At 42.7% G+C, this 21,801-nt stretch overlaps 3 protein-coding genes across 3 annotated transcripts in view; 2 read left to right on the top strand and 1 right to left on the bottom strand.

Moving 5' to 3' along the window:
• Window positions 1-3,168, bottom strand: part of mnat1 (MNAT1 component of CDK activating kinase) — a 31,753-nt gene extending 28,585 nt beyond the window's left edge. Inside the window, exon 1 of the mRNA XM_051395888.1 lies at window positions 2,966-3,168. Coding sequence (XP_051251848.1) covers window positions 2,966-3,054 — 89 coding nt within the window. The 5' untranslated portion in view covers window positions 3,055-3,168. The remainder of the gene's footprint in view (window positions 1-2,965) is intronic.
• Window positions 3,169-4,820: 1,652 nt separating this feature from the next.
• On the top strand, window positions 4,821-11,614 carry six4a (SIX homeobox 4a). The gene is made up of 3 exons (XM_051395848.1): window positions 4,821-5,719; window positions 7,516-8,216; window positions 9,304-11,614. The coding sequence occupies exons 1-3, from the start codon at window positions 4,986-4,988 to the stop codon at window positions 9,915-9,917; spliced, it is 2,049 nt and encodes a 682-aa protein (XP_051251808.1). The 5' UTR covers window positions 4,821-4,985; the 3' UTR covers window positions 9,918-11,614.
• A 6,271-nt stretch (window positions 11,615-17,885) lies between these two features.
• Window positions 17,886-20,333, top strand: LOC127361342 (homeobox protein six1b). The gene is made up of 2 exons (XM_051395890.1): window positions 17,886-18,756; window positions 19,626-20,333. The coding sequence occupies exons 1-2, from the start codon at window positions 18,197-18,199 to the stop codon at window positions 19,918-19,920; spliced, it is 855 nt and encodes a 284-aa protein (XP_051251850.1). The 5' UTR covers window positions 17,886-18,196; the 3' UTR covers window positions 19,921-20,333.
• The last annotated feature ends 1,468 nt before the right edge of the window (window positions 20,334-21,801 follow it).

Below are 21,801 nucleotides of genomic sequence, written 5' to 3'. Positions count from 1 at the left end.
TGTTATATATAAAGCTACAGCCAGGAGGTGGTGAGCTTCGCCTGGCATACAGACTGGAAATAGGGGGAGACAGCTGTCCAAAAATTTAAATATCTGCCTACTAGCACCTCTAAAACTAATTAATGTTATGTTATATCTCGTTTTTTAATCTGAAGTTGAAAAACAACAAATTATGGTTTTGTGGGGGGTTTAGAGGGGCAGGTAGTCAGATTGTATGCCTCAGTCTTTGCTAGGTGTTTCCCCGTTTCCAGTCTTTATGCTAAAATATCACGTGTTTCCCAAATTTCCAAGAATCTATGGAGAAAATTAACATTGCTTTTACTTCTGGATCCATGGACATCCAATTTTTTTTTACACTGTATATCAACCTAGAATTGCCAGGTACAGGAGATTACCATCTTCTTAATTAAGTGCATCTATCCTGTCAGCCTCTCTTTTAAGGGTACACCCCTCTAATCCCCACCGTAAATGTAAGCCACTATTGTTTGTGCCGGCCTGTGCCCAGTGTCAAATGCCAAAGGACATGGGGCCGGTGTCATTGTGCAAAGGTAATAAATAACACACTTCAAATGCCCCGGGTGACAGGGATACAAATTGTGCTGTGGTGGGGTTTAAATTTAGATGCATGCTAGAGGTGGAGAAGCTCAATACTGCATTGCATCGCCAGGGCACGGAGCCTGGTCAGCCCACTCAACCGAGTTAACAGTTATTTAAATGGATGAACTAGTGTAGTGAGTCCAACTAGGGCCGCAGCTAATGATTACATTGAGCATTGATTTAATGCCAATTTAATCACTTAGCCCGTATTCACAAATCAGTGCCCATGGTGGCATCTTCAAAACACCATATTTTTTTGGTGATTATAAAACACATTTGGCCTGGATCCAGTGAATGTTTTGTATTTTTGCTTGATGGTGTATGACTTAAACAATGAATACATTATATAAATTCAGCCTGTTGCGTCCGCATCAACAAACCAGCCCTAACATTGAGTACTATAATAGGATGAGTGGGACTGATTCTAGTCTGAGACTTTTCTGCTTACATGAACAACTGTAAACAGAGGTACATCACTCTGCAGAGTATGTACACAGTATGTGGAATGACATATCTTTCTAATTATTTCTGTGTTAGTTAGTTGTGGACTTAAGGATACATAGACATACCGCATGTGCGTGTACACAATTGCATTTCTAATTTCATATTACTCACATTTCCCTTTCTTTCTTATTTACTTTTTCTACACAGAATTGTTGCTTACACCAAATGGGAAATCAGTAACTGTGAAATTGAAACACATTGCTCACGCTACAGTACAGCTCTCCGATTTTATCAAGTCCTGCGGAAGCCTAGCCGCAAACAAAAAGCCAAATGACATCAGTGATGAAAATACTAATACAGTTTGAGAGTACAGCAGTTTCCAAGTGGTGCATTAATTCACCGTTGCACCGGCTCTGAGGAACAAATCCAAGGTGACCTGGGCTAGGACATCTCTCCAAATTGCTTCATTGCAGAATCATTTTAATTTTCTGTGTGTAGCCCTGCATCCAGACAGAGGCGGTGAGTTATGAGCTTGCTGACCTGATGACAAAGCACAGCCACTTCCTGATGGTACGGTCAATAAACAGACAGGGTCGAAAAAAAGATGCTCTCATCAGGCTACCACCGTCACTGTATGATGCTCTTCATTTAAATGGCCGCGTTTTTAAACAGATGACAAGGTTGAATATTAGAAGGTGAACAAGTTCTACTGAATGATGGCATGAGGATGACACACGATTAAAAACTGTAGCGTAAAGATAAATATGATTAGTGCAAGGTAGTGCTATTATTAATTAGCAATTAGCAATTATTACGAAAGCAGGACAGTCAAATTCCACTTTGTGATAAGTGACCAATTGTTGTCAACAAAAAAAAAACACGATATTTTTGCTGGTTAGCAAAGACTTGCTTACATTTATTTATCTAATTTCATTTCATTTTTAACATACTTTAATAATACTTTAGCATCCGGTAACTTGTGATGGACATGGTAAATCCCACCAAGGTTATAGGTAGAATAACTGTACCAAACCAGACCTACCACAGGGCCCTAGTTAGTTATATCAAAACAAGGTTTAGTTGAGACATGAAGGTGGAAACAGTTCCCTCTGTCACGGTAGGATCTGTAACAACTGGAATCAAAGAGAACAAATTCACCAGTTTAAATTGTATGTGTTCTTATAAGACGGGACTATTTAATACCTGTGGATATGTTTGCATCCATTATGTGGTTTATACACACAAAGTGTACACTCATCATCTGTCACCTCTCTCTCTCTCTCTCTCTCTACCACCCTGAACTTTTGGTATTTTCAGTCAAATGTAAGGACAGCCCACTCCTTCAGTGGTGTCATGACACAAGTTCTGCATGACTGAAGCACCAGGGTTTTAAAGAGGGACACAAATGGACAGTGCAGGTCAGGTTGAACCAATGTAGTGATATTAAGAGCCAACAGTCAGCCATGTTTATAAACAATCGATATCCAGATTAACGGTTATCATTCAGCACTGTTAGGGCTGTAATATAGCATAAACCCAGTTACAGACTGCATCAACCCGCCTGTTGACTCTATCTTTAGTCTTAGCAAGTCAGCAGTGGTAATATTATATTACCAATAACAATGTGGGATTTATTTTATATTGCTTAATGTGTGTCACAACGTTGTTATCGATAGCCAACCGTCGGCCGTTAGCTGACAGTCTAAACAATGTCTCCAACGTCTTTTAACGTCCAACCGTTAGGATTTAAGAGAAGGTATAAGTTAAAGCAACCGGAAATACTTTTAAAATAAGACTTGAACAAACTTATGTAGAGGTTTCTTGTGTCTTTTTTTTTGCACAGCTTGAAGCCGACACATCGTCGTGTTTGGTGTAAATTTGCTTCCCTCTTCATTTTCTCCAGCTGTCAGATGTAAATACTCACAGCGTGTGACCGCAGACGTTCACCATCAGCTTCAGCGACGGATTCCTGTATTTGGTTGTTTTGCATCTCGGACACCCCTGGTCGTCCATTTCTGTCGGTGCAACACAAAGTGAAAAAAGCTTAAGGAAAAAGAAATGTCAACAACTAGCTGCTCTTCTGTCACTTTTTCAGGCGGCGAACCGCTGCGTTACACAGAATGCGGTCCGACGGGAAACGCCACTAATAAGAGTAGTTCCTATTTAATGATAACCTCTACAGCAGTGGTGGTCACACTGTGGTGCTGGCACACCCAGGGGTCCCCTGAGGATCCCCAGGGGGGTCTGAGGTAAAAAAGCTGAGTGGTTTATTTTCACATAAAGGTTGTATTTAGAGAGGATGTTTTGATTATATGCTTCACTGTCTCCCCTGTTCAGTATCCTATAAATTACTCCCATATATTCCATGATCTAATGTAAACCTGACTGAAACATAATTAAAACCAAAAACCTCACCAGATGTTATTCCCCAGGGCTTCTGACATCATGTAGTTTCTGTTTAGGGAAATAATTCACTAAGGATGATGGATGTATCGAGGTTTATTATCTTAAATTAACAATACACAATGAAGTCAGGAAAGGTGTATTATAATATTATAATGATAAAACAATAACATTAATTTCAGTGCAAGCTGGTCTACATTTAAATACAGTTTTTTCAAAAGATATAGCTCTTTAAACATATTCTATCAGAGTCACTTAAAACCCAGACACAGCCTATGTGTCATTGATTGATAATTGATTTATTGACTATGTGTGGATGTCATTAATTGATCAGCCTAAAAGGGGCCCACCAAGTTCTTCAGAGTCACATTAGACTGACAATTATTAGTTGCAAGGAACAAAACTGAACAATTTCTCAGTTTTTAAATTAACTTGTTACAGGTTAGATAATGCTGCAAGACAAACATATGCTTTTACAGATGTATGTGTGGCTTTCATTGGATTACTAATCCTTATTTTGAAGATAAATAAAACCTTGTTATTTCAAATAATATTCATGGAGACATAGGTTAGCTGTGAGGGTCTAAATGTGAAAAGTGAAAATAAACTTTAGAGCTTTACTTTTTGGATGACCTAAATATCACAGCACACATACTTTGTATGTGAGGAAATGGTCTGAATTTGCATTCATGTTGGTTTCTGCTATTACTAAACACTCTTGTGACATTATGTGTTCTGGGATGATATGATCCAATGTGTGAGTATCTTTTGACAAATTGGCAATATTCCCACATTATTCCAATCACACCCAGGAACCTTGAACTATTATGGATCAGTCCTGAAAGTTTAAAATGTCCCCACCTGTATAATGATTGCTTATGGGGGACTGAATCTAACAGTGCAGAGTAATAAAAGTCAAAACTTAAAACTTTGGAAATATGAGCTAAAAAGGGAAGTGCTGTATGGGGCTCATCATTTAATGATTACTGTTGGAGTGGTGAACATCTGACAAATCCAGTCTCATATTTTATTGAATTTTTTGCGTGTTTATTTAAAATAGTAAAAAATAAAAACCCTTTACATTCAAGACAGTGATATTCTTCTTGGATTTCCATCGATATCGGAATAAAAACACGCCTTTATGTTTCCACATAAAGCTAAGTCAGCTCCTGACAATACAGACAACAAGGATATCCCGTTCCCACGATCCCGAAAGCACTCACCTTGCACAGGTGAGCCACGGGAATATACTGTAGGTTATATGACTGACAGCTGGAAACCAAACATTCGTGTCTGAATCCCGCTCGCTCCTCCCTTATGGGGCCCTCGGCGGCCAATAGCGTGGCTCTCCTGCAGATAGACCCCAGTGTGTCTCCTTCCAGCTCCAGTCCCCGCAGAGTAAAAGTCACGTTGGAAGGAAAAGGGGAGAGAGATATCTACTTACAGCTGCTGTCAGATATCCGATCGCATTCGCATGGCGAGGAGGTAACCTGATCGAGCTGGGAGGAGTGACTTTACCAGGGAAGGCTTGAACAAAAAAAATGTCTTCTTCTTCTGCCGGAGAAGTCACAACAGCAAATGACATCAAGAGGGAAAATGTGAAGGAGGTGGATACGCGGGAGTGCATCAAGCTTGTGGCGCTGGACGCGGCGGAGTTGTCCATGGAGCGCACGACTCCCAACACGGACGCGGTGCGCACGGAGCTGTTGGTGAGCGCCGCTTCCTCACTGGCTTTCTCCCCGGAGCAAGTGGCTTGTGTCTGCGAGGCTTTGCAGCAGGGAGGCAATGTGGACCGGCTGGCCAGGTTCCTGTGGTCCCTGCCACAGAGTGACCTGCTACGCGGCAACGAAAGCATCCTGAAAGCCCAAGCCCTCGTCGCTTTCCACCAGGCTCGGTACCAGGAGCTGTACAGTATTTTAGAGAACCACAGTTTCAGTCCGTCCAACCACACCTTTCTGCAAGATTTGTGGTACAAGGCCCGGTACACCGAGGCGGAGAAGGCGCGGGGGAGACCCCTGGGCGCCGTGGACAAGTACCGGATCCGGAGAAAGTACCCTCTCCCCAGGACTATTTGGGACGGCGAGGAGACTGTGTATTGTTTCAAGGAGAGGTCCCGAAACGCGCTGAAGGATCTGTATAATCAGAATAGGTACCCCTCTCCCGCCGAGAAAAGAAATCTCGCCAAGATTACAGGACTCTCCTTGACCCAGGTCAGCAACTGGTTCAAAAACAGGAGACAGAGAGACAGAAACCCGTCCGAGGCACAATCAAAAAGGTGAGGCAAAAAAAGAAACAAGCCACAGACTATTTCAACCACAAAAGTCTTAACAAATTATCAAAACATTTGTCTGAGAGTGCTGTGCGTAAAGGGCGCATTAAAATAGACCCGGGCTAATTTTAACAAAGTATTTGAAAGCTTATTCGGAGGAAGGGCGCCTAAGGTTTATAACCATTTACACTCAAGTCACTGGCTGACAATACTCAGTGTATTTCATACTCTCCCGTCGGACTCTCTTATATGATTTGACAACCTAAATCATCAACTGTTGAGGATTAAGAAACAAAAAAAAGTATGCGTAAAAGGGTTTGGAGCACGCTTTTAATGTTTTGAAATATGAAGCGGTTGCCATTCAGATCCGGTTTCAAGTGTGTTGGTGCTAAGGGGCATGGAAACCATAAGCAACAAAATAACATAGTAACTCACACACTGTGATCCGAGTGTCAGACACGAGGAGTTTGTGACTTTAATGAAACAATTAACAAGGTGACTTAAAAAAGTTACTTTAATTTCTTATCTACTTTGTGTGTGTGTGTGTGTGTGTGTGTGTGTGTGTGTGTGTGTGTGTGTGTGTGTGTGTGCACGAACTCAGAGGCGAACACACCAGCGCGTGCACGTGTTCCCTAGCCCAGCACATAAATCATTTTCATTATCACTTTTTTTCCCCCTCTCAGACCAAAAAGGAACTCAGAGGATCCATCAGCTCCTGCGTTTCATTTCATAATCCTCCTCACAAACAGACACAAATGTACCTTCTTTCATGTTTCTGTCTCTGTGAACAAAGCTGACGCACACCTGGTGGAGGTGACCCCTCTCTCTCTCTCTCTCTCTCTCTCTCTCTCTCTCTCTCTCTCTCTCTCTCTCTTTCTTTCTTTCTCTCCTACACACGCGCACGCACACACACATAACACACACACATACAGGCTGCCTTTAAGTCGCTACTAAAATTATTCAGAAACAACTTTTAAGTATAAGTTTACAACCTGTGGATATTTTGAACAAATCGTCTCTTATTTGTAGCAACTAGTGTCTGTGTTTTTATCTTTTCCCTGGAAGTTGGGGATGAGACGTTTTAGTGTGTGTGTGTGTGTGTGTGTGTGTGTGTGTGTGTGTGTGTGTGTGTGTGTGTGTGCTGGAGGAGGTGCAGCTGTTTGAATCAATCTTAAAAAAAAGGAGTTGTTCCTTAATGAGCTTTATCAACTACGTCTAGTTTTAAAGACTTCGTGGAAACAGATGAATAGGTTTTTTTTAAATTACAACACCAGATAAAATCGGAGGGAGAAATTCAAATAAATACCCCCAGCCATTTGTTTTGTCAGCCCACCAGTGCTGGCATTTTGTCACACCAGAATTTATTGCGGCAAATGGTTGCACGGTTGTTGACGTTGGTTGCTGTTGTCAGTGCAGCTCTCCATGAGGTAAGAGAGGGCTTCACATTCACAAACACAGCCTGCTCTTTAAAGCTGTGTAATAACACAGCAACAAATGTGACTCTGTCTGCTCTTTCTCCAGCACTGGCAAGATGTGGGTGGAAAAGAAATAACTGTATTTTATTGAATTTGTTTTGTAATAGTGCTTCAGAGTGTGTGCCAAAAAAGTGAACAAATGGGAGAAAAATACTTCATATCTGTATCAGTAATACATATTTTACTATCTTATTTCATTTTTTTTTATTTAAAAAGTGGCTTAAAGTCTCCTTATAACAATGATATACCACAAATATTTCCTGGTTTTTAGTTTTCCTTTGTTTTGTGACACACCATTTATCAGTCATTCTGTCTTTTTTTCCACAGTGAATCTGATGGAAACCACAGCACAGAGGATGAGTCTAGCAAAGGCCAGGAGGAGCTGTCTCCCCGGCCCCTCTCTAACTCCTCAGACGGGGTGATCACCCATGGGACCCTTCCCATTCAAACGGGGCCTCTGGACAGTGGGGTGGTCATCCAACAGATCGGGGACATCAAGCTGCCCCCCGGATCCAGCAGTGGTGGTCTCTACAATGGAAGTCTAGTGACCAGTAACACCTCCTCCACCATGTTTCACAACGGTGGCTCGTCTTACCTCCACACACCCGGAAACATCCTCTTCAACGGGCTCAATTTGGGCATCCAGCCTTTGGCCTTCAACCCTCTGAGGCCGTCTGGAGGGTTGCTGCTCGGGGGCTCAGGAGTGGACATGCAGATGCAGACAGGTCAGGAGAAGGGACTGGGCAGTTCTGCTGAGGACTCTGCCCTGCAGTACGCCTCCTATGCAGGCTGTGTGAACGGAGCGGAGGTGAAGCTGGAGGGGGTTCACACCATGGCCGCCCAGAACGGAGGCTCCTCTGTGCTCACGTTCAGCTCCTCGTCAGGCGCGCTGCAGCTGGGTGGCTACAGTCTGGTCCAGGTACCAAGTGGAGTCTCTGACAGCGATGGCAGCTCATTACTCAACAGCGACGTAGGTCTTCCTCCACTGCAGCTCTCTTCTGCCTCATCTGCCTCAGCAATCACACAAGGTGGGTTTGGAAAGAGATTATTTAACCTTAAAACTTGTTATGCTGACTAGGAAGAAATGGGCAACAAGGACAAAATAAAACATGTGTTTGGCATAATATTTAGTTATTAATGTAACAATTTGATTATGACTAATTGAACTTACAGCATCTAATTTTAATGAGGCTTGGGTGATATTGTCTAGTAATGGGAATATAATGCTTAAGGATTTAGAGGCATTTATTGTTCATTTCCCCCTTTTTAAGCAGTTAAGTAAATATATTTAAGTTTATCACTTTGCTGTAAAATGTATCACTGTATATGAAGAACCAGACATAATAAACTCTACTCTTATATCAAAATATAGATGTTTTATTCTTAAATCTCCTAGCTTTATAGCTAGCGGTGCCCTTTGCCCTCCTTAAATGTTCCAGCACTACACGTCTGTGGTGGTTTGTCAACAGGTCTCTACTACGTCCATCCAGTATATCTGAGCTGCTTTATTCTTGGCTTGTCTGTGTTTGGGCAGTAGCCCAAAGGGCTGATACTACACATAACACAGAGCAGAAGAAACAGGGAAGGGCCACACACACGAACACACACACACACACACACACACACACACACACACACACACACACACAGAAGAGGTGGTCCTTTGAAAACCCCAGAGATGAATAAAAACAAGTTCTGAAGTCACCATCACTCATCATCATTGCACTCTTGATCTGCAGAGCAGGGAGGAGGGGAAATATGTTTCAGACAATCAGAGGCCATGAAACGCACTAACAGGGAGTAAGCTATTACAGCACTTACTTTGACATAAAGCAGAGAATCTACACAGGATGAATAATAAGGAAAAACAGAAAATTGCAGCTTGCTGTTGAGTCCTGGCAGGCTTTTACACTCTCTGGGGCACCGCAGGGTCGAGCTTAAAGAGCACAAAGTGTGTGAGACACACAACAGCAATTCTGTGGACAAGGTCTGCTGTAAATGAAACGTATAATACTGTGAGGTATGGGAAGGGGATCCAGGAGTGGGAATGAGATCTACTCAATCTGGTAAAGGTAGAGATACTGTATGTATTGATCCATTGTTGTGCTGCCACAGGTACCATGCCTCTGAACAATGTAGCAGTGAGTTCCTCCAATGACGACTCGTTCCAGCAGCAGGACAAGCTGACCATGACGTCGCTGCACCACAGCACCGTCTTGTACAACATGAGCAATGCCGGCCAGACGTCCATCAAGAAGGAGCCACTGGAGGGAGGTGTCTACTCCTCATACCACCACGGGCTCCACCTGGACTCCAGCGGTCAGCTCAGCTACACCACCCCCAACTCAGAACAGGTTCCTTCCAGCCAAGGTCCCGCCTCGTCCACAGAGGTCTCTGCCGTCAGCTCATCCAGCCCCGAGCCAGAGGTCTACACCACCCTCACCGTCAGCACGCCCCTGATGGCCCAAACAGACCCCAGCAGCCACCACCTCCAGCCCACAGAGTATCTCGGGAGTCATGAGGTCCGGGGCCCCCCGTCCTCACACCTGATGGGCCCCGGCATGAACAGCGACTACATGAACCTTTCAGAGAACAAGGTGGGCGGCTCGGGCTCGGGAGGTGTAAACGAGATGGTGCGGGCGATGTGTGGGGAGATGGAGGCCGTGGAGGGGAAGGAGCTAGCCAAACTACAGACAGTGCAGATGGAGGAGGACATGGCTGACCTTTAACCTCAAACCTCCCGCCTCGCAGAAGCACTCATGTCTGCCCCAAGCAGCGATATGGTGAATCTTTTTACTTTTGTGTGCGCGTGTGTGTGTGTTTTTTTTACCATTCATTTCCTTTATATGTTAAATTATTTGTAGTTCATTTGACTTTTACAATGCACTCAGCCCTGTGGGTGGGCATTATCAGTTTATCATAAAAATTTAAAAAAGTCTATGACATGTTTTAAAAGCCCCCGTTTGTAAGAAGAACATTACGACTGTTACGTGCTCGCAGATGAAGTCGCTGTATGTGTTTGAGCCGTGTTTAAATGTGCATTTTTACAGACAACACCTGCTACTTCCTGTTGAGTGGATTTGATCCACAGAAGCAGGTGCTGGAATGCCTCTGGTCACGGGACCAGGATGTTCCTCCAAACTAAATGCGTCATCTGGGTCAAACCAAAAAGGTCATTCGGTAGGGGGAAGAGGGAGAGAGCCTCTGTGAAATGGTCAGTTAAAGAGCGGCAGCTTTAGTGAAGGCCTGCACACATCCAGAAAATAGGTCATTAAACACACAAAGCTGCTGATTTAGGAAAAAAGTGTCCTTCAGTAATCATCTTAAATTCTCAGAATGCCTCTAAAGTCACTGCAAAACCCTGCGTTTGTGCTTCATATCATACCAAACGAACTAGAAGTGTCGAATATGGGACTAGAGTTAAGACGAATGTGCCTTTCTGCTACTTAAAATACACAAATGGCATCGGTCTGTTTTGGCATTTGCACTACCATAATGACATTACTATGTACATGTTTCAAACAGCCTTCATGTTGGAGGGTTTGTCATGTGTGACACACCTCAACAAATGCACACTATTTCAGTAATGACTCATGTTTCAAGCCTCATCATCAACCTGTGAGACCAAGATATGAATGACAATCGAAAAAGGTCACGCTGTCGGTTTCACTTGTTGTTCATCATGTGTTGTTTATAATGCTGCAACTCATAGTATGTTAACTAGATGTGATGATGCTATACTATATCCTGTTTCATTTTGATGTGTCTCTCCAAATGTCAGTAATCATGAATGATATTTTTCTATAAAGGGATTGTAATAATTTCTCTTTGCATGGCCTCATAATGTTTCGGACACTAGTGCCTTTTTACTTTTGTTTTGTGAATAACACTGAAAGTAAGCTCAGTCGTAGCTCTTGCGTTGGTGTGCAGGCAGTGACATTGCAGCTTCAGAGATTTACCGCCGCCGCCTTCGCTGGCACATTTGTTGGGTGTCAGCTGAGGGAAAAGACAAGAGAATGTGGAGCCCATTTGTCAAGTGTGTCCGGTGCTTTTCACAACGGGAGCCTAATTCCTCGCTGTCATACATGACCATAATAGCACATTTCAGCCTTACAGCCAACTCACACCATGCACGTCTAGCAGTGCATCACGCGTCTTCATACAAGTGGACTAGTAATACTTTCTTTCGTCAGGATTTATGACACAGTCCCGTCAATCTGAATGGACATTTCAGTGAAAGTATTCTCAGTGCTTTAATGTCATATACCAAAAATGAGTCGTGGGCAAATAGTAAAACTGATGGTCATTTGTTTTTTGTTTTTTTTTATCTTAGTTTGAATTATATGTTTGTTATCTGAAATTATGTGAATGTATTTTTCTAAATCTCCATACTGCAATAAAAGTTTATATTTATAAAAACATAAAACTGATATTTTTTTTAATTCTTTCTTTAATTTACAAGATGACATGATGATAAAATTGAGCAACGGTCATTTTTAGGGACATAGCATTTTCTGCAATGAATGCAAGTTCATGCCAGATAAAAAGCACATGTCTTCTCAACATTTAAGAGTCCTATGTAGCCAAACTGTGAGGATGGGGGGGGGCATGCAGTAATCCAGCAAGCCTGGTGCTGCTCTCTGCAAACCTGCAGTGATCGTTTGCACATGCCTGGCAACCTGGAGTTCATTAGCCCTCCTTTTCTCATCTCAGCCCCTGTAATTCAAATAAACAGCAATGAGATTTCCAGAGGTAAAGCTCCTTTTGGGGTGGGGGGTCTGCAGCTCCCCACAGCTCAGTCCAATCCAATGGTCTATCCCCCGAGCGAAGGCCAAACCACCCCCCTTGCTTCAACATGTGGAAGAATGAATCTGAGGTTCTGTCCCTCAGAGAGACACTGAGTCTCTATCCAGTGAAGAGCCTGAACTCCTCTCGTGGCTTGAGGGGGATTCTCCTTAGATGCATGAATTTCCACCCAATACTTGTTCGCTCCTCAGTGGGCACCCGACCAACCCAACAAGGGAGAGATAAGATGGAGACAAAGTTTGACAAATGGGCAAACAGCAGGGGATTTGATTTTATTCACAATGTGTCTGTGGTGGATTATAGGAGTTGTCCTCTCAGCGGAACCTGGCTGGAGGAGTTATATATGATCTAACTGATGACCTAAATAAACAGAGGCTGTTTGTCTGTGCTCACTGTTGAGGCACAGAGAGAGAGAGAAGAAAAAATGGGAGAGACTAGCGGGAAAGGGAGAGAGAGGCAGGCAACCGGGATAAGGTTACCTGTGCACAGGTGACCTCGTCGCCATGGGCAGTGGATTAGCTGATTGTTAGGTATCAGGTAACTCCTCCTGTAATATTGAAGAGGGTGAAAACAGCTTTGTTGGAGCCCAGAACAATATCCCATTCGCGGCAGGAGCCCATGGTCCGTGGGTCTCACGGGGAGGGGGCCACAGAAAACTCCAAATTCCACCTTTGTATTGTGGCTATAAATTAGACAGGAAAGGAGCACAATTGTTCTCTCACAGAAGATGTGTAGTGGGTTTTACATGAAGACTGGGGACAGTTTGTTCCTGAATTTCTACATTTTTACTGCTTCTTTTACATGTGAAAATCGGAATATCCCTGTATCTAAATAGTAGTGGATCATTTTGTCCACAATTTCAAAACATACTTGGGTGCACAGTAAAAAAAAAAAAAAACGAGGGAACTCCTCCAGAACTCTGGCCTTATTAAAAACACTGACCTCTGATCTTTCAGATGGTTTCAAAGCTGACATTTAATGCGGCGCAGCAGACTGCAAGCCATATGTAACATGACCTGGGGAGCACGGTACTCCACTGCTCCACGTCCCACTAATGAGAGGGCAGGGGTCAGCGGGTACCAGCCTGCTCGCACAGACCCACCACTACTGGCCGAGGCGTGGGGAGAGGAGTTCTCCCTCCTGGCAGAAACAAAATCTACTACTGGCTCTTCCAAGCTTGTGGAATGGAGTGGTGTTTATGAACAAGAAGGGAAATAAATGTCTCAACCCGTGTAGATTCTTCTCTTACCTCCACTTACAATAATGGAGTTGTTGCTTGGCAGAGTGGAAGGTATGTGCACGTGTCCACTTCATCATCCAGTACGGAAAAGGGAAGATGTAACCAGCATGATTCACTGGTTTTGTTCTGGACTGCAAAGACAGAAAAATGCTAAAGAGGGTTTTAAGTATGCATGTGTCTGAGAGGGACACACTCTCTCTCTCTCTCTCTCTCTCTCTCTCTCTCTCTCTCTCTCTCACACACACACACACAGTGGCAGCAGCTGGGAGGCAGCATCAAGTCCACACCACAGTGGTCAAACAGTATTTCCCAAAGAGAAAAGCAGCACTTTGTAACAGGAGCAGAGCAAGATGTTCAAAACACACACACACACACACACACACACACACACACACACACACACACACACACACACCTGCTGCTGCTACCCAACTGCTCTAAAACTTCATCATTTGCTAAAAAAAACACATGCAACAGCTCATCTTCTCAGCAGTCACATTTGGACTTGTATGATCGCACTGTCATGGCGCCCCCTCCCTGCCAGCAAGGCACACATGGTAGCAGCACATCCCGTTTAAATTAAAAAAAATATATCGCTCCTTTTGTTTGTTTGTTTGTTTGTGTGTTTGTCTGCCCTGCCTGATTTGTTTACTTACTCCAAAGCCCTGCAGCACAACAACAAAAAAAGGGAGAAAATTTCCCTTAAAACAAATGTCTCCATCTATATGCCCGGGGCGTGTTTACCGAGCAGAGCACTGTAAAAGCCGAGGCCGTAATTGCATATTTGTGGAGGTGGTCCTCTGAGGAAATGCGTAATGATTTTGATGGGGGGCTATAACCCCAGTGCACTTGTACCAGGTCTAATTTTCCAACATGACAGGAAACTCTGTTAAGCTGATAATTGCAGCTCCAATTTCATTTAACTCACTCATGTCAACAGTTGTGTTTTGTTTTGAGAGAAGGAGCTTTTTTTTTTTCACTGCCTCTCACCTCACCGAATAAACCGCTTTAACAGTTAATTAAAGGCACATTAGGACATCTTGAATTCACCAGAAACTGGAAGCCAAAGACAAAATATTGATTAGATTAATTCATTTGGCGATGAATGTGCAATTATTAGAATGTAAACCCCCCCCCCAAAAAAAATAAGTGTTTTGTGATATCCATGCATTTGTCTTAAGTCTATAATAAAATAAACACATAAATGCATTTACACGGATGAGTGGGACTGTTGAATTACAAATTAAGACGATTCATTGTTGTTTTTTTGTTGATATTTTGAATAAATAAATACATTTTTTTATTTTTTTTCAGTGCAATAAGAGGGACCAATTGAATGTCATCAGAAACCCTCCCAAATAGGATAAACCGAAGGAGGGGGAAAAAACAAAACGTGTGGACTAAATTTGACATTTCTCACTTAATTTAAACAGTATCTGCTTTGTTCCAGTCGATACAGCTGAAATAGCACTTTAGATTTAGATCGAGTGAAAACCATCTGTTCAGTGAGCCAGTGGTCGTTTCACTTTTCCTCCTTATTTCCAAAAAAATAAACCCTACGATAGGAAACCCGGGCTTTTTGATGATGACATTTTTATGAAGTGCTTTGAGTTGAGCCTTTTTCTTTCTCTCGTTGTCTCCCACAGGACTGCGGTATCGCTGTTACATTTCATTTGTTTCCCCGAGCAGTGACGCATGGTGGGACAGATTTCTTTCCAGCAAGTTGGGACGCGGTTTATTTGCTGATCAATAATGAATAAGTCGTTTTCACACACAAACTGCTATCATGAGGTGGAATAATAAAATAAAATAAAAAACAGATAAAAAACAACAACAACAAGTGCACACACACACACCCTCATTCATCTATGGCCTAAACCAGATTAATGAGAAATGGCAAAACAGTTGATTTTCTCGAGGGGAAAACACTATGACTCATTTGAGTTTTCCGGAAAATCAATGACTAAAACCTGGAACATCCTGGATATTTAGCAGCCCTCAGCTTCCAAGAGTAGGCAGAGAGTTATTGCGGTTTTTGGAGTTTTTTTGGAGACCAAAAGCCTGTAAAGGAGAGTAAGGAACCCCTGCTCCCTGTAAGGCCCAGCTCTGAAAAGGAGTAACGAGTGATAGCCTACCCAAGTATTGCATTACTTGTGAGGGGTACGAGGAGCCCACTGGCACTGGCAGAGGCGGAGGCGGAGAGTCCACATCTTGAAATAATCTCGCCCCCCGGGCTGCTCGGGTTAAAGGAGGAGGCGCGGCGCAATGTGGTAGAGATATTAGAGAAACCCGAGAGCCGCTCATCAGACAGCTCATTTACTGAAGCACTGAGGTTTTACACAGCCCGAGTGCAGCTATAGACCCCGAGCTAAAGTGGCCTGAGAGCCTGTGTGTCCACTAAAGATATGGCTCGACATTTAGAAGATGTTCTAATTGAATCACGTCTAAGCAATATGGCCGCCAGTGCTGCCTGAAAGCAAGAAAATTAAGCTGTTTTTAAAAACAAATTTAAATGTATTAAAATAATTGCAACACATCTTTGCAAAAGTCCAAGTTGACGTTTTTATTCAATATTATAAAATGATAGCTGCTCATTGTTCCTCTGCAGGCTGATGACTCTGCTAAAAATGTTGATTAAAAAAAAGGTGAAATTAACACCAAAGCCTCACAAGTATTGTCAAATAACATCAGGTGAGTTTCAGACCACAATCTGATATTTCCTGTAGTCACACTTTAAGTTCAGCATGGTGAGATATAAGCCATCCATTCCGGAGGAAAGAAGCTTTTTGGGTCCAATATTTGATAAATAGCTCAAACAAACCTTGTAAAAAGATATATAACATATAGATATGTGGATATATGAGGAAGTTTTACCTGTAGTTCTTTTATTTTTTTATTTACACCAAAAGCATATTAAACGCTGAAATGATCCCACAGCCTGACCATACTTGATTATACTACAGTCACTCTGCATGAATTAAATGCTACTTAGTATAATATGCCCACAAGACCTAATATTTAGATTATTTTAAATTATATTTTTTACAATTATTTATACAATCTCAAACGCATGTGTCTATAAAATCGTGAGGGTTAAATTCCACCTATATTCTTTCTTTCAGAACAGATCTCTGTTTTTTCAGGTGTCTGTCGCCACGAAAACAAAAAGGTTCAAAGCAATTTATCTTTATAGTAAAAATCCTTCAGGAAAGGGGTCATCTTCTCCAAACGTTTTGTGTGAATTTGTTTAAGTTAAATATTACTTTCCAGGTCAAATCTTGTTTCTTAACATATTGAAAGGGAGTTCAGTTTCAGACTGGTGCAGATAAAGAAATATGATCTATATGGCTGAAACCAACAACTGCACCACCAAGAAGCAGTGTCGCAGAGAACTCATTTACTAATGGATTGGTTTAGTGTTTCACCCCACAGAAAACACTGGAGCCAGTGCGGTGCCCGTCTAATCCTTGAAATATACATGCAGGCTACAAACTAGAAGGACCTCTTGAAAAAACACGTGATGATGTAGGAAAAAAAGGGCATAAAACAACAAATAAAATGTGCAAAGGAGCCTGTTACACACGTTCAGGCGGTATTTAATATCAACGTTCAGATCTGTAAACAAAAAAAAAAGAGTCTTCAATGCGCGTAAATTAAAGCTATAAAGCCAAAACTGACTCACATGAATCAACAAAAGCTTGAAATATTATTATATTATTTATTTTGCCAATTAGAACGAGTGTGGGATGTGTTATTTACAATCCTGAAGATGTTTTGACCATGTGGCATTTCATATCAGCCTCTCTCTCTCTCTCTCTCTCTCTCTCTCTCTCTCTCTCTCTCTCTCTCTCTCACACACACACACACACACACACACACACACACACACACACACACACACACACACACACACACACACACACACACACACTTGAGTGGTTGATTTCCTCTACTGGTGGTCTATGTCCCATAACACGTTTGGCAGGTAGTGCGGGTTTCTCATATAAAAGACGTGCGTAATGGCACGCATGAACTCAACTATCATAGGAACGTATTAAATTATATCACCTCATAAAATAAACGCCTCCAGTAATTAATAGACTGGGGAAGGTGGGGATGCAACAAAATGTTCAATCTGCATGTAATTAAGGTGGTGGGCGTTAACCAAGATCAGCTGTGACTGTAAATAAAGCTCCAGTCGGTGAAAAGAGTCCAAAATATCCAAGAATCAATAAGGATTTCAAATTTTATGCAGTAGGTTTTTTATTTCTTAAAAATGCATTTTACTGCCATCTGTTTATTGTGTGGCCCATTTTGAGCGTTACAAAGACATCACAGCCTTTAAAAGTGGATAAACTTCACAAATAAAAAGCTTTGTGTTTTTGTGGGTTACCCTCCACTGACAGCGATAGCTGATAACGTATGGAGATGCAGTGGTTTTGCCCCACGTGGGAAAACCTGGAAGCCTACATTCACCACCATTGTAGAAGGTGTACATTCAGAACATGTTAATAAGGCTTTTTAAGAGGTCTGTAATAATTGATTAGTGTTTAGGTGCTGCTCTGCTCCCTCAGCTGAAGCGGGAGAGGGACTGTGGGGGCGGGAGGTGGGAGCGCTCCTATTTCAGCCCCTGACGCACTGCCTCTGGGGAGGAAACGGAGCTGCAAACTCAGTCCTGCTCTGCTGTACACGGTGCAGGGCAGAGGGAGAGCCAATCACCGAAACGCACAGGCTCCCTTTAAGCCTGACATATCTCCAACAGGAACAAATTGTCCCAACAATCAACATCCCAATCTGCTGCCTGCGCGCATCAGGGACTGGAGTGGAGTGGATAGCCTATAGGCCTGTGCTGCGCGGACGGATCGCGCTGGATTGCATCGCAACTCAAATAAACATAGAAAATAAACGACAGCTATCATTTTGGATACCAACGTTTTGAGCGGAGGAGCGAGCTCGGACATCATGTCTATATTGCCGTCCTTCGGGTTTACGCAGGAGCAAGTGGCGTGCGTTTGCGAGGTGTTGCAACAGGGAGGGAACCTAGAGAGGCTCGGCCGCTTCCTGTGGTCTCTACCCGCTTGCGATCACCTCCACAAGAACGAAAGCGTCCTCAAAGCCAAGGCGGTGGTGGCCTTTCACCGGGGGAACTTCAGAGAGCTCTACAAGATCCTGGAAAGCCACCAGTTTTCTCCGCACAACCACCCGAAGCTGCAGCAGCTCTGGCTGAAGGCGCACTACGTGGAGGCGGAGAAGCTGCGCGGCCGGCCGCTCGGAGCCGTAGGGAAGTACCGGGTACGGAGGAAATTCCCGCTGCCCCGCACGATATGGGACGGCGAAGAGACCAGCTACTGCTTTAAGGAGAAGTCCAGGGGCGTCCTGAGAGAGTGGTACACACATAACCCCTATCCGTCCCCGCGGGAAAAGAGAGAGCTGGCCGAGGCCACAGGACTGACCACCACGCAGGTCAGCAACTGGTTCAAAAACAGACGGCAGAGGGACAGAGCCGCAGAGGCGAAGGAGAGGTACGTCTCACTGACACAGCCTCGGTGCTGCTTGTGATTTATAGAGAAAGACATTTATATTTTTGTTGCATGTTTCAAGAGCAAATTAAGGTTTGGACTTTGATGAAATATTGTCAAAATGAGGCTACAAGCAGCCAAAGAATAAGAAAGTGACAGTGATCTCCACGATTCATATTCACGCCGCAGGAAAAGTAGGAAAATAAACGGAATAGTTTTTCTGATGGGAATCCTTTTAATTTCAAATTAGAAATAGAAATAGAAATTTGAACTCATTTATTTATTTTGGTTATGTTTATCCCCCCAAAATCAGCCATGTCCTGATAACAGTAATAGTAAACAGAAGCGTGTTGTTGACAAATGACTTTCTTCCCAGCAACCGTCCTGTTTAACTTGTCTCAACCTGATAATCTAAACTACATAAAACACCCGCTTTAGAAAAGAAGAAAATATGTTATTTAATAATAATAACGAGAAAATTAAGCAAGATGGTCACATTAGTGGAGAACTTTCTATTTTTGAGATAGGCTACGTGTTAAAGGTTAAACTGGGTTACAATGGAGCGAAATAACTCACATAACACTGTGTTTAACAGGCTTATTCAGTTATGAGGAAATGTCATCCAGCATAAAGAGAAATATAGCTTTTTATGTACAAAATTGTAGAGAAGGCAACTGAACCTAAAACTATCTGATTAGTTTTTTCTCAAGGCCTAGGCCTGCTATAGCTCTGGGTTACTGCAAAATAATTATGGCTGCCTTTTATACCGCTCCAAAATGTCATCAACAGGCCGGAACATGCGGATTTAATGTCATCTTCCATCTTCAAAATGTAGGTTTTTTCCTCATTTTCTCCCTTGCTGTCATTTCCAGAGAGAACAGTGAAAACAACAACGCAGGCGGCAACAAACAGAACCAGCTGTCCCCGTTGGACGGAGGAAAGTCTCTCATGTCCAGCTCGGAGGACGAGTTTTCTCCACCTCAGAGCCCCGACCAGAACTCAGCGCTTTTGCTTCAGGGCAACATGAGCCACCCCGGGGCCTCCGCGTACCCCATGTCCGGCCTGGGGCCCCCACAGCCGGTGCACAGCATGCACGGACACCCGCACCAACTGCAGGACTCTTTGTTGGGACCTCTAACCTCCAGTCTTGTGGATTTGGGCTCTTAAAGAGGCTTCCAGATTATTATATTTTACAAAAACAAAAACCAGAAAAAAAGAAGACTGATAAGTGTATCAGATTGAGTACATGTATGAAATAACACTATAGCCTACCTTATAATATAGACTGACTTATCTGTCGTTAAATTTGGTTAGAACAAAATTCCTTTATGCGCTTAACCTGTATATCCCCCCACCACCACCGACAGGAGCTTTTCTGATCTCCTGCACATGGAAACACACAAACACGACCTGTCTGAAACTCTTAACTCAACGAAACACTTAACTGGACTGCCCATTTGCTTAATTTATGATATTTTGTTGAAAAAAAAAGAATTATAGCAACCTCCTGCGATGGAAACTAAGAGGTAACGTTTTCATTAGAGTCATGGTAATTAGTTTCCAATAAAACAAAAGTAATACATTTGTCTCTGTGTTATTTCTGTATTTAGAGAAAAAAAATAAATAGCCTACATAGCCTAGACATTAAGTGTCTGGCCCTCAAACCTGTGCAAATGAATCGGAACTCCAATCTTTGATAATTTATCATTAATTAATCGTGAATTAACTTATTTTCTTATTAAATTTTTTTTGTATGTTTACCTATTTAATACCGTGTTTGCCTGCTGCTTATGAATGCAACAATTACACGCAAAAACGCCAAGCAAGGCAATCAAGTCTACATTGGTGGGATATGAATCTCTATCAAAAATATTATGAGTCATTTTGTGGTAGAGATTAAAGGCTCTACGGGGTTCTTGGGTTTTTTTTAACGATAATTACGGTAATTCAAGACATATAATTCAAACACAGAGTCATAAAGGGAAATTTAATTATACAAATGTGAGTCAACATCAGCAGCTGTCTGTCAGGAGGCTGTTGTGTACACATGAAGCAGCCTTGAATCCCTTTGAATATCGTGTCTGTTCCATAATACATGTTTGGCTGAAGGAGAAAGAGGTTGTTGTTTTTTTTCGTCATTTTTTAGCCCGAGTGCTGCGGATCATTGGCTTTTTGTTCCCGTGTTTTCTTTGCTCTCTCCGAGAGTTTGTTCTGTCGGTTCCGGGCCATGGGAAAGAGCCACCACTCAACCCTCAACCTTCACCAGCTCTGGATATTCTGACAAAAAAATATGGCAAACGTCCCATATGAAGAAAAAAAGTTTAAAAGTGCACTGCCTGATGAAGTCATGGATAGTCCTTTAAAACAAAACAAGTCATAAGGACTCTAATAATAGGTTACAGACATAATTGCTAAAATACAGACCCACTGCCATCATAATAATTCCCACAATAAACAACAACAATATAATAATAATAATAATAATAATAATAATAATAATAATAATAATAATAATAATAATAAACAGCAGATTATTTGTGGGACAGATTATGAGAATATGGTGGCCTGAGAGCAGGAATCTGGCGAGGACAGCTCTGTTGTCCACCACCCCCTACACTCTCTTTGGGCTCATGTCAGGGTAAATTGTTTTGAGCAGAGAGCACAGAGGATTTCCTGAGCATAATCTGAAACAGTCGCTGCTAGCATTACTGCCTGATTGCGAAGATTGCAGGGCTGCAGGGCTGCAGCGCCCGGCTTCAGTGGAGGGACCTTGAGGTATTCTGTATCCCAGAGGCCTCCCTCTCTCTTTCCCCTTCTCTCTCTCTCTCTCTCTCTCTCTCTCTCTCTCTCTCTCGAGCCCCACTGGTCTACTAAAAACACCAGGGCTGTGCTCCCCATCTATCACCTACAGACTTCCATATGTTCATGTTTGAGTGATGTGTCTGTCTGGCTGTCCTCAGCAGACCTTCCATCAGCAGGCTTTTGGTCAATGGCGCTTCTTTTTACATTTTTCAGGATCAGATGAATTTTTAGTAACATTATTTACTT

This window comes from Dicentrarchus labrax, unplaced genomic scaffold (genome assembly GCF_905237075.1).
Source record: "Dicentrarchus labrax unplaced genomic scaffold, dlabrax2021, whole genome shotgun sequence".
NCBI classification, from domain to species: domain Eukaryota; kingdom Metazoa; phylum Chordata; class Actinopteri; family Moronidae; genus Dicentrarchus; species Dicentrarchus labrax.
Note: the sequence above shows the minus strand (reverse complement) of the source record. Positions and strands in the feature narration are given on the sequence as shown.

What these genes read in the sequence shown, in the direction of transcription:
- six4a (XM_051395848.1), top strand. Translation starts at nt 4,986, where the DNA reads ATGTCTTCTTCTTCTGCCGGAGAAGTCACAACAGCAAATGACATCAAG. An exon ending in TCCGAGGCACAATCAAAAAG is followed by an intron (nt 5,720 to 7,515) that starts GTGAGGCAAAAA and finishes TTTTTTCCACAG; the next exon opens with TGAATCTGATGGAAACCACA. An exon ending in TGCCTCAGCAATCACACAAG is followed by an intron (nt 8,217 to 9,303) that starts GTGGGTTTGGAA and finishes GTGCTGCCACAG; the next exon opens with GTACCATGCCTCTGAACAAT.
- LOC127361342 (XM_051395890.1), top strand. Translation starts at nt 18,197, where the DNA reads ATGTCTATATTGCCGTCCTTCGGGTTTACGCAGGAGCAAGTGGCGTGC. An exon ending in GCCGCAGAGGCGAAGGAGAG is followed by an intron (nt 18,757 to 19,625) that starts GTACGTCTCACT and finishes TGTCATTTCCAG; the next exon opens with AGAGAACAGTGAAAACAACA.